The 12,972-nt window shown below is 35.5% G+C and overlaps 1 protein-coding gene and 1 pseudogene across 2 annotated transcripts; one reads left to right on the top strand and one right to left on the bottom strand.

Annotated features, from left to right (window-relative positions):
* The window catches only part of LOC138160297 (ubiquinone biosynthesis protein COQ9, mitochondrial pseudogene), a 110,384-nt pseudogene extending 103,654 nt beyond the window's left edge, over positions 1-6,730 (bottom strand).
* LOC138160296 (olfactory receptor 7C1-like) lies at positions 5,948-12,461 on the top strand. Of its 2 annotated transcripts, XM_069086933.1 has the most exons (2): positions 5,948-7,472; positions 12,439-12,461. In XM_069086933.1, the coding sequence occupies exons 1-2, from the start codon at positions 6,491-6,493 to the stop codon at positions 12,459-12,461; spliced, it is 1,005 nt and encodes a 334-aa protein (XP_068943034.1). In that variant the 5' UTR covers positions 5,948-6,490. The 2 variants fall into 2 exon arrangements, with proteins under 2 accessions (XP_068943034.1, XP_068943033.1); XM_069086932.1 differs by lacking the exon at positions 12,439-12,461 and having other exon boundaries at positions 5,948-7,522.
* The last annotated feature ends 511 nt before the right edge of the window (positions 12,462-12,972 follow it).

The following is a 12,972-nucleotide window of genomic DNA, read 5'->3' as shown; positions in this document are numbered from 1 at the left end:
GATTTTATAAGTGAGGGTTTGTCTTCCATGGACATAGATGATAACCCTTCTAGGAAAGGGCACTTGTGAAATTCTGTGGCCAAAAAGATTCCCACCTAGTGGTCAACCCAATGATGATCTGTTTTGAATTTAACTAGCTGGTCATTGTATGATAGACATATAGTCTATCATTGGCTCTTTACAGATAACATCCTATATTAAAGACATTTATATATTAATTATGAACCAGTACTGCCTTGTATATGTAACTATCATAGGTTTAACTTAATTTGGGTGAGACATTATCTGTATTTTGATGCCCACATCTTCCCACATTATCCACCCTATTGTCTTTTTCTACCCTTTGTCAACTTGTCTATTTCTTCCCTGCCTTGTCTTCTCAATATTTTTTCTTCCCCCCACCCTCAGCATGGATAAGGATATATAGCTGGTCTTCAAGATTCCTTCAAGATCTAACAGTCTATGAATTTAAGAAAGAGTAGCCTTAGGAGGTAGGGAGTTCTTTATTGCTGTAGGATCTCAAAGAAAAAGTAACTGAACACTTATCAGACATGTTATTGGAGGATATTATTGCATCAGATGAGCATTTAGATAAATGCCCTAGATCTAAGAAGTTATCATTCTTTTATTTATATCTATCTCCCCTCTCTTCCTTTCTACCTTCCATAACCTTTACTAGTTATCCATTATGCAAGCCTTCTTTCAGAATATTTTGTAAAAAATTTGCAGATATTGATATATCACAATCAACAAACCCTTATTGAGTCTTATTATGTAAAAAAAAAGTCCTCTAATTATTGGCATAAATCTGTTGGGTATTATATGACATATTCAGAGGTGAAATAGATATTCTTATGGATTTTATTTGGTTGTTGGTACTTCGAGCTCTCAAAAAGGCAAGGACATATGACTGAATGTAAAATAAAGACTTGCCTCTCCCCTCTTTTCCTTACATAGGTGTAGGGCTAGGACTGTGAAATACTACATATTATGTCAGATATTTTCAAAATATTAGTTTTCTAAATTCTTTTCCCTATTCTTTACTACAAGGGCTCTCTAGAAGGAGAAATAATATGATAGGGAATTATAGATGACATAAACAACAATGGATATTATGAAAATGTATTTAAAAATTAATAAATGGCAGGCGTGAGAAAATTCTGAGAATGACTGGACAAGTCATTTGATAGATCTGACTTGATAAACTTGAGAGATGTTACTAGAAAAGCAATTCATGTGAATTCTTGTGAAAAAGATAAAAGGCTCTTAGTGAGTCATAAATCAGATAGAGTCCTGAACTCTTTCATTTTGGACAAAACAATCCTTCCCATATTTCTACATAAAATCATTCCCAGGGGAGTCTTCTTTATTTCCAGAAAATGAACCCGAGAATGACCTAGTCTTGCCATTACATCCTAGGATGAATAATAGTAATGTGTTCCTAGGATTATAGATCCAAAGCTGGAGGGAATCTTGAACTCTATTCAGTCTAACTTCCCTACTTTAGAGATAAGAAAACTCAGACCCAGGGAGGTAAGGTGGTAACACAAATATTAAAAATCAGAGGTGGTAATATTTGAACCCAAGCCCTCTGGCCCTAAAGCCAGTGTTCTTTTCAATGTAACACACCTCCCTCCTTTCTATTGTGTCATTCTTTGACCTAACCATGAATTTTCTCTTCAGAGGTTTTGTCTTCCCAACTAGTATATGATTAGTTCACTCTTCTTCTGAAAGTCTTAGAGAGTTCAAACTCCTAATGACTCTATCCCTGCAGTGTGACTGACTTCTTTGTTACAGTTAGCATGAAGAACAGACTAAATGGATCTGTACTGATTTGAAAATAATTATACAAATATTAAGATTTAGATGTGTTTAGGGCTGTTATTTCTTAAGATTGCTTGGCCTTACATTCTTAACTTGTTTATTCCCTACCATAAACTCTGCAGTCAGTTTGGATTGTGACATCCACAGAGCTTTTTAATCTTCAAAACATTATGAATCAAGGGATTTTGTGTTGGAATGAGCATTTTACTCTAGTGTTCAGAGCTTGGAAGGACCTTAGGAGGACCCTTATAATACAGAATGTCAGATCTTGATGGAACCTTCAAGCATAGAATGTCAGAGCTGAAAAAGACCTTAGTGCACAAGATTTCAGAGGTGAGAGGGACCTTAAAGGAGAATGTCAGAAGAAAGAGTGACATCATAGAAGAGACTATCAGCATTATAAGGGTCTTTAGAATCAAATATGTCAAAGTTAGAAGAAGCCAAGGTCGGGGTGTCTAAATGGCGCAGTGAGTAAAGCACCAGCCCAGGAGTCAGGAAGTCCCCTCAAAAAGCATCAACCGAGATTCAGCCTCTGATGAATAACTTCTCTTGAGTTTTTTCAGTGGGATGGGAGGTAACAGAAATTATATTCTTTTTTCCTGATTTTGAGAACCTACTATCACCTGTTGGCAATGATAAGAAGCTGAGTGGATGAACAATTAATTAAGCAATGGATGAATAATAAAAATTAAAATAATAAAATAAAAATACACAGAACATATCAACATATCTTACTCATCTTTCACACATAGTCAGGATAAGATAGTAGTTCTATTTTTTTAAAGGCAATTGGGGTTAACTAACTTGCTCAAGGTTACACGGCCAGGTGTTCTGGGTGGGTGCTAAGTGTCTGAGCCCGGGATTCGATCTCCAGGTCATCCCGACACTGGAGCCGGTGCTCTTACTCACTGTGCTACCTGACCGCCCCTAATAGTTCTATTTTTAATAAAAACATGTGCCTATATTCAAGGAGATACATATGTGTGAGTTATTGGTTTTAACCAGATGAGCCATACTTTTCCTATGCCCCATATATGCTCATTTCAAAAGACTCTTGAAATATGAATAGAGAAGCCATATGTCTATAGAAGGGATCCATGTAAAAACATAATCATAGTCTTTGCCCTCAAGGAGCTTGTAAAAATTATTTATATACAAATATCTGAAGAGGATTACTCAAAAGAGAAATTAATCTTTTCCATTTGACTTTAAAGGACAAAGAAGGAAGAAGAGAAAGAAGCTTAAATTTGTCAAATTTTGCTTACATGTGAAAAAAATTTTCTGTAGTTGTCCTACTATGGTCTACCTGGTGACATCATTCATTCTCTATTGTGGGAGATCTTGAACTGGAGGTTTGCTTATGAATATTGATGGGTATAGTATAAGCAATTTCTAGTCTGGATAGAGATTGAACTGGATGACCTATGAAGTCCCATCCACATCTGAAATGATACGGGTCTATGTATGGGAACAAGTCAGATCCATGGCACTAAACTTATATCAGGGATATGACATATGACAAATTCCAAATAAACAAACTACTCTTTCCTTGAAATTGTTGTTATTTCAGTGAGTTGGCAGTAGAATAGCTTTGAAGCCTCTGAAACCCCAAAAGGAAACTCTACTCTTTTCTAGTTGCCATTTACATACCTGTTCCTTTGTGTGTTGAAGTGTTTTCAGTAGAGTAATAGCTCCAGGAAACCTGAGAGAAAATATTGTTTTATGGGACCTGACCTATTGAGAATCTCCCCTCATTCAATGTCTTGTAGTTAGACCCTGTCACCCTAATGTCTTTATGTGTCTAATGCAGTGTACTCTGTTTTTCATGTGTCCAGGCAATTACTATCTTTTGCATTTTGTAGCAATGTCTTTATGATATCTGAGCTCCATGTCCCATATCTTTGAAATGTAAAAGGTAGTAATTCACCAGATTACGGAAAGCCTTAAATGTCATTCAAAAGAATGTATCTTTTATTTGGTAGGAGGTATTGAAGGTTTCTGAGTTGTGTTGTGTTTTTTCTTCATTTTCAAAGAGGACAATGGCATCAGGGAAATGATGACATGACTTGCAGTTGATTTTGATTTGACTGAGGGAAGGCTGTGCAAAGTCATCAACCTCCCTTTCTCCTCCAGACCCATCTGGATCCAGTGACCAGATCCTCATCAGGATGACTGGAGATGACCCAGGATGTGGTTTTTGAGTAGAGAAGAAACAATGCATTAAGCAGAGAGGTGAAGGCAATATTGATGTGGAGTGTGAATTTCCATGGCTTTATTGAAGACTGTTAGGAGGAGACTGCAGCATACTGTCTGGGGATAGTAAGGATTTGTTCTAAGATTATGACAATGGGAATAGAGATGAGTGGATGTCAGATATATGTTGTACATGAATTCAACAGGATTTAGCATCTGATATTTAAAGTAGGAAATGAGGGAGAAAAAATATTTAATGATAACACCAAGGTTTCAAATGAGGAAAGAATGGTGGTACCATGGACAAGTGATCTTTAATCCCTGCTGGAAGAACTTTAGTGATGGGAAACTTACTGATTCCTGAAGCATTACATTGCATTTCAGTATAGATCTTATTTTTAGGAGATTCTTCCTTGCATTGAACCAAAATATACTTTCTTGTAACTCCACACATTAATCTTTCTATCTTTAAAAAAAATGCCAGTAGAGTAAATGTATTGAATGTTATATTTCAAAACACTTTTCTTGTATAAGCTCAAGCTTTTGCATACCTTGTTTCTTGAGTGTAGGCATCACTTTAGATCATGTTAACTTTGGTTAATCTTTCTGCATCCTACAATGAAGCAATACTGATGCTGATTTCAGAATCCTATATTCACCACCTCTTTCTGGCCTCTGCCTTTGTTTTTCTTCAGGTCAATGAATCATGTTAACTTGGATTTTCTTTTGCTCACTTGTTATCCCTCAGTTCTTTTTTTTTTTTTGCTTTTTTTTTTGGAGGGAAATTGGGGTTAAGTGACTTGCCCAAGGTCACATGACTAGTTTTTGTGTTAGGTGTCTGAGGCTGAATTTGAACTCAGGTCCTCCTGACTCCAGGGCCGGTGCTCTATTCACTGCGCCACCTATCTGCCCCTATCCCTCAGTTCTGAAACTATCTTTTCTGCAGAACAAACTTCCCATCTCTCACTCTCCTGACATATCACTGTCACCCTCACAACCCCCAGCTCCCATAATTGAGATCCCTTTCCAGCTGAGCAGACTTTGCTCTGGCTATACATCTTACTTTTAAAATATTTCAAATATTTTATTTAAAAGATCATTGAATATCAATAGAATTGCTTAAATTCATTTAGTAGCTATTTACTTTCAAATGAATAATTTTCAATGTATAAAATATTATAGTAACTTTTATCACTTCCTCTAATTCTTCATCAGGATTCTATTCATTGACATTCACTTTGCTTCTTGTATGGTCCTAACTAGTATTCTCCATCCATGTAGCTCTATTTTTTTTTTTACTTTGCATTATTTGATAATGGTCTTGCTGTAGTTCTTTGTATTATTTCACAATTGCATTATAGTATTCCATAACAATAATTTATCAGAATTTATTTAACTATTGTCTTATTATAAGATTGTTTCAATGTTTTATTCTCACTTTTATACTTAATGAAGCTATAAAGATTTTTGAATCAATAATTTTTAATATTCTGAGTCTATTCCCCAAAATATAGTTATTAGATCATTATTATGTAATGCCAGATTATTGTGCAAAAGTGTTTTAGAACTTTGCAATTCCATTTGCAAAAATTGATTATGCCTATTCCTGATCAAACTTATTGGTGTTGGACTTTGGTTATTTTCTGCCTATTTCATGAGTTTGAAGAAGTACCTCAAAGTTGTGTTAACTTGTATCTTTCTGATTATTGGTAATATTGAGCATTTTCAAAATATTATAAGGAATTTGAGGAATTTGTTTTGTTTGACTATACATGTTTGTAACAGGGATTTTGCATTTCTTTCTTCCTCAATTGGGGAGAGTAGGTGAGAGGGAGAGAATGCAGATCTCAGTATGAAATAATATTTTGTTTTAAATAATTTATATTCTTTCTCTGAAAATTGTTTATATATTTTATTGAGAGATGATTTCCACTGTGATTTTAAAAAACTAATTGCTTATATATTTTGGATGTCAAGTTATTATCTGCCATGACTTCCATCAATACATTTCCCAATATACCAGTTTTTTTTTTCATTTTGATTACATTTTTAAAATATATTTTTATATTGGACATAACATCTATTTGGTTCCAATCAGTTCTTTATTGAATTGCCAATCATCTCCCTTTCATAATTGGTTTAAGTATTCTACTCCACTTTCATCATTTTGTAATTTATATTTTTTTAATGTTTAACTCAATATATTTTGTACCTTAAAGGAATATTACTCCTGAAGAAAGCTTTTATAATTTCATTTATAAATTACTTAAGTTCTAAGTATGGTTTATGGAATTTCTGATGATTGTGAGAGCTGAAAAGTGACTTAAAGATCACCTAGCCCAATTTCATTTTGCATATGAGGAAACTGAGGCCCAGGAAAGGGAAGTGACTTGTCTAAAATAACAAAGGTGGTAGATGTTGGATTTAAACTTGAGTCTTCTGAGTCCAAATCTAATGCTCTTTCTATCACAAAATGAGAGGTGACTATTTCCATTTTGTTAACTTTCCATATCTTTTTTCTTGCAGATATATCAGATGTATGGAACCAGAAAACCAAACACATGTGTCAGAATTCCTTCTCCTGGGACTTTCTGAGAAGGCAGAGCAGCACCTTCCCCTCTTTGGACTCTTCCTGGGCATGTACATGGTCACTGTGGTTGGGAACCTTCTCATCATACTGGCCATTGGCTCTGACTCCCACCTCCACACCCCCATGTACTTCTTTCTCTCCAATCTGTCCTTGGTGGATCTCTGTCTAGTTACTACATTGGTCCCCAAGATGCTGGCGAACCTCCTAACACACAATAAGGCCATCTCATATGCTGGGTGCTTTGCTCAGATGTATTTCTTCATTGTTTTTGCTTGTTCAGACAATTTACTTCTCACTGTGATGGCCTATGACCGCTTTGTGGCCATCTGTCACCCTCTGCACTATGCCACCATAATGAGTCCACAAATTTGTGGCCTCCTGGTTCTGATGGCATGGGCTATTAGTCTTCTAAACTCCATTCTCCAAGTTCTAATGGTGATGCGGCTGTCTTTTTGTACAGAACGTGAAATTTCACACTTTTTCTGTGATCTTGGTGAGGTTATGAAACTCTCTTGTTCTGATACCCTCATCAATACCATCTTAGTGTATTTTGCAACTGGTGTGCTAGGTGTTCTCCCCTTCACAGGGATCCTTTTCTCTTATACACAGATATGTTCCTCAATACTGAAAGTACCATCTCCTGGGGGGAAATATAAAGCCTTTTCTACCTGTGGGTCTCACCTCTGTGTTGTTTCACTATTTTATGGCACTGGACTTGGAGTATATCTAAGTTCCTCAGTTACACACTCCTCCTGGAAGGTCTCAGTTGCCTCAGTAATGTACTCCGTGGTTACTCCCATGCTGAACCCCTTCATCTATAGTCTGAGGAATAAGGACATGAAGGAAGCCCTGAGGAGGTTCATTAGCAAAACAGCCTCTTCTCAGTGATCGAGCTTGGCCCTGGAATGTGGCTTCAGTATCTGGGTTCAAAAGTCTGGCAATCAGAAACCTTGGATTCAGCATGTGAAGCCCAGGACTGTCCAGGATCCTAATTAACTGGTCATAAGATCTCTTTATTATCACTCATACAATTCTTCATGGTGCCTATTTCTGGATTTTCTTATCGTATTCTAATTTTTCACAATCTACTTTGCTACAACACCCATTCTTTCTAAAGAAGTACTAGATTTAGTGTTAGGAGACCTTGGTTTTTATACTTCAGGTAAGTCATTTATTTTCTCTGAGCCTCAGTCTTTTAATTTGTATAGTAGCCATTACAGGAGCCATCTTGCTACAAGACAGATTCTGGTCTATGGATCAAATGAAATGATGTGTGGAAAAGCACCCAAAACGTTGTAAAATCCTATCAAATTTCAGGACAAAAAAAACAGAGAAGAAAGAGTTGGGATTTTGTTGCTATGCATGATCCTTCCATCAAATCAAATGCCCATTTTCCTGTGCCTCAATATGTGGTCTTCGTGTATTACTTTGGCCAAAAAAAAAATCACTAGCTGGTTGCCAATCTGTTTGTCTCTAACAAAATGGTTCCTTGGACAATAGTATATCTCTATTGAACATATCTCAAAGCCTTACAAGTGTGGCTCAAATCCTACCAGAGTTTGTGCTTTGTTAGCAAAACCTTCAAGAATCCAGTGCAATTTTCTATCATGCTTAGACATTGGAACTATTTGGGGAGCACATAAGGTGTAAGGATTTGCTAGGAAGCAGCATTGCCTGGTGGATGGAGTATTCGAATATCAACAGAAAGACATGGCTTCAAACTCTATTTCAGAGCCTTATAAGCTTTATATTTTATATATTTGTATTCACAGCCTCAGTTTCTTCATCTATAAAAAATAATAATAACAGTAACAATAATAGCTAACATTTATATGATACTTTAAGGGTTGCAAGGTACTTGAAATACATTATTTCTTATATTGTTATAGAAATAGTAACAGCTTCTACCTAATAGGAGTTTTATAAGGGTCAAATGAAATATTTGTAAAATGTTTTTCAAACCTTAAAGTACCATATGAATATCATCTGTTGTTATTAATATGAATAATAATATCATCATTATCCTTGGACCTTTCTCTTTCATGAGAATCATGAAGTCACAGAATCTTAGTTATATAATATTATGTTAGAGGTCCTCTATGTCAGTTTCCTACAGATGAAAGAGTCCTCTTTACAATATGTAAATTTCTAACTGTGTAGCTGTAGCAAGCATATAAGACTTTGAGTAAGATTATGGTTGAAATCTGAACTCCACTATTTACTGGTTTAGTGACTGTGGGCAAGTTGCTTAACCCCTCAGTCTCATTTTTCTCATCTGTAAAACCAGAAGGTTGGACTAGATGATCCATAAGCTTTCTTCTAGCTCTAACTCCTACTTGTCCTTTTACAGTGAAAAGGAACTAACTACCTCATAAGGTAATTTAGACCACTATTTTGGGACATCTTGGACCTATATGTTCTCCATAGAAGTAGTCTACAAGAACTGTTAGCATTAATTACAAAAGACTGAGAATCTTCTTTCCAGGAAGTATGGAGAACACAAAGCATTAGGCAGAGACCTGAGTAGTATATAGTGTTTGTCTTTCTGACAAAAACAAGTAATTTCTATCTATACTCAAAGTGTAGGCTCATCTGATTCATAGTAGAAAAGGAAAGGGGATTCAAATCTCCACTCTCTTGGGTATTAGAGATAACAAAGTGTTCCCCTAAAAATGAGGGGGCACCAAAGGACTACACAATTGTGCATATCCCTTAACCCAGCAATAGCACTACTAGGTCTGTATCCCAAAGAAATCAAAGTAAAAGTAAAAGGGACAATTTGTACAAAAACATTTATAGCAGCTCTTTTTGTGGTGGCAAAGGTTTGGAAATTGAGGGGATACTCACCAAATGGGAAATGGCTAAACAAGAATCCTTTTCAATTTTTATTTATTTCAGTCACTTAGCTTGATACATTGGTCCACATCAAAAAGTAGGAATCATCCATTTGTAACATCAGCCTTACACACTAATATGATAGAAAACTACCGTGCTATGAGAAATTATGATCAGGATGGTTTCAGAAAAACATGGGAAGACATATGAACTCACTCTCAAAGTAAAATGAGAAGAATCAGGAGAACATTATATACAGTAACAGCAATATTGTAAGGATGATCGATTGCAAAACACAACTATTCAGATCAAGACAGTTGTCCCCAAAGGACCATGGCTAATATGGAATTATATTTTACATGACTTCACATGTATAATCAATATCATATTGCTTGTCTTCTCAAGGAGGGGGGTGGGAAGAAGTGAGGGAGAGAATTTGAAACAAATTTTTTAATGAACGTTGAAAAATTTTACATGTAATTGGGAAATTAATAAAAGATATATTTTAAGAAATAAAATAAATAAAAATGAGGGGGCAAGCCCTAATTCTCAAAAGAAAAACTGAAAGAACCAGGGAGAAAGGGCAACTGGAAAGGCAAAGTTTCAAAACTCCCAGGTTAAAGAGAAAATATTGAAGAAAAAAAAAGAAAAAATTAATTTAAATACAGCCAGGATTTCACAACATATAGCAGCTTCTACTTTAAAAGACTGTAGGTCTAGGGGCGGCCAGGTGGCTCAGCGAGTAAGAGCACTGGCTCCAGTGTCGGGATGACCTGGGGATCAAATCTGGGCTCCGATACTTAGCACCACACCCAGAAATAACTGGCCATGTAACCTTGAGCAAGTTACTTAACCCCAATTGCTTTAAAAAAAAAAAAAGACTGTAGGTCTTATAACATTATATTTCAAAAATCAAAAGAGCTGGAGTTGCATCCAAGAGTAACTTATCCAGCAAAGTGGAATATTATCCTGAATTTTTTAAATGGTCATTTAACAAACTGAAAAATTTCAGGTACTTGTAACAAAAAAAGCAGAACTCAATGGAAAATTCAATATAAAAGATACAGAAGAAATATAAGGAAAACATTAAAGATGACACTCATCAAAGTCAAACTGTTTACTTATTAAATATATGAAAATGTTATCAGTATTCTTAAAACTGACATCATTACTAAGGTAGTTTACCAAAAAAAGCTGAGTTCTGTATAAAGAAGTGATTCTTAAAAACAGAATTGGTTAGGAAAAGGTAAAAGGGAGTGATTACATTATAAAAATGGGTCATTGAAGGATGAACTAATACAGAGGAAGCAGGTGGGGGTGGAGAGCTGGTAATGTTGGAACCTTACTGTCATCTGGGTTGAAGAGGAAACAACATATACATCTAGAAGGCTATTATGTCTAGAAGTCTTCTAAACATGTGGAGAGGTGAGAAAACTGGGAGACAGGGTGGTGGAGAGACTTTTAGAGGGGTGTGTGGATTGAAATTTGGGAGGGTGGGGGAAGGGATGGGAGACTCTTGGAAGGGTGGGTGAAGTTGGGATGGGAAGATGGGGAGAAGATAAGGTAACAGGGATAGGGTAAAAAGAGAGGCTAAGAAAGCAAATAGTGGGTAAAAATAGGATGGAGAGAAATTCACAAATAGTAATTATAACTTTAAATGTGAAAAGGATGTTTGTAGCAGCTCTCTTTGTGGTAACAAAGAACTGGGAATTGCAGGGATACCTATCAATTGGGAAATAGCTGAACAAGTTATAATGTATGATTGTGGTGGAATACTACTGTGCTATAAGAAATGATGACTTCAATCATCTTAGAAGAACATGGAAAGACTTGAACAAAACCATAAAGAGAAAAATGAGCAGAATCAAGAGAACATTGTATACAATTACAGCAATATTATTTTAAGAATGGCTGAGTGACTGTCATTTGACTGTTAGAAATACATGAATAAAAAATAAAAGACATATGAAGAGAGGCACTATCTGCACCCAGATAAAGAACTGATAAATGGAAGTGTGTATAGAATAATTTGACATATATAAACCTATTTATCTTTAATGGCAGCCATCTCTAGAGTAGAAGGAAGAATGGAAGAAAAAAAAGGAAAAAAATTGCATGATAACTGTTGCATATTTGGAGGAAATAGCAAGTTTTATATGGTAGATTTGCAGTTTTATGTGCAATCATCTTTTTATTCTATTGTTATGGAAATCTTTGTTTTGTTCTGAAAATTGAAAATAAAACACTTTTCTTTGTAAAAAGAGCCAGGGAAAATCCTGATTCATTTCAGTATGTTGAACCAGTGGGGGAAAGTACCAAAGGGAAAGAAATAATAAAGATAAACAAATATTTGGAGATCATTAATTGATGTGTGTCTCTACCTACAGAAAAGAAAGCTAGATTCTCTGAAGAGGAAGAAACGATTTCTTCTACAAGATATATATCTACAGGCACTGTTAGGTGAGGAATCATTCAGAAAGAGTCAGAAGAAAGGATAAATAAGCATGCTTTGTAATTACCTGTTAAGGGTACCAAGGTTTCTCTCTATCATAATAACAATGTAGACATCTTCCAACTCCCCAAGGAATAGATCGAGAACATGAGAGTAAACTTACCAAAATTTGTTAAAACCATCCATTTCTACACAGTACTGGAGATTCACTTTGGCACAAATCTAATTGCTTGAGGTCATTATTAAACAGTTGCTTCAAAAAAAAGTTGCTAAAATTAGAAAGGTTTGAATAAGAAACCAAAAATGTTACGCCCACAAGTCATGTTTTAATTGCAGCTACTGATTGTAAGCATGAATGTTGGAAGGGAAATGCAGATATTGGAGGGAAGCAGGAACTTAAGAAGACGGTATCTGAGAATAGAATTTTGATTTCTGGATAAAGCAGAAAATGTGGAAAGAAAGAGGTCTTAGCCATTCATAGAAGGGACCAATCAAATTGTGTTTTTACATGTATATATGTAATATATATATATATGTATATTACACAGAAGCATGTGTTTATTATGAGTCTGTTTGTATTTACCTGTTTTTGTATATTGTTTCCTCCCTAGCATAATGTGAGCTCTTTAGGAGAGAAAACGTTTTGTTTTGTTTTGTGTCTTTGTATCCACAGCACCTAGAAAAGTGCCTTGCTCATAGCTGGGTCTTAATAAATGTGGATTCAATTGAATTTCTTTGAAATCATAAGAAATGCATTTTTCTGAAAATTTATAAATCCAATCAAGTGAACTTTAAAGTGAAAAGGAAGGGGGAGGAAAAAATTACCTATCCATGTTCACCAACTTGTATACGATTAAGAGCATCTACAATGTACGAAGAATAGTAGCAGAAATCTCCAGAATCTTACATGAATCCAAGTTTCACAGATACTGGGAGTGGGAATTGTTTGACTAAAGAGTAAATTTAGGTGCTCCCTCTCTCTCCCTCCCTCTCCCTCCCTTCTCTGTCTCTGTCTCTCTCTCTGTCTCTGTCTCTCTCTCTCTCTCTCTCTCTCTCTCTCTCTCTCTCTCTCTCTCTC

The sequence above is a fragment of the Petaurus breviceps genome, unplaced genomic scaffold (genome assembly GCF_028583685.1).
Source record: "Petaurus breviceps papuanus isolate PSGF00001 unplaced genomic scaffold, PetGlider_PUasm1.0 180, whole genome shotgun sequence".
In the NCBI taxonomy this organism is placed as follows: Eukaryota; Metazoa; Chordata; class Mammalia; order Diprotodontia; family Petauridae; genus Petaurus; species Petaurus breviceps.
This window is presented reverse-complemented; position numbering and strand designations above follow the sequence as displayed.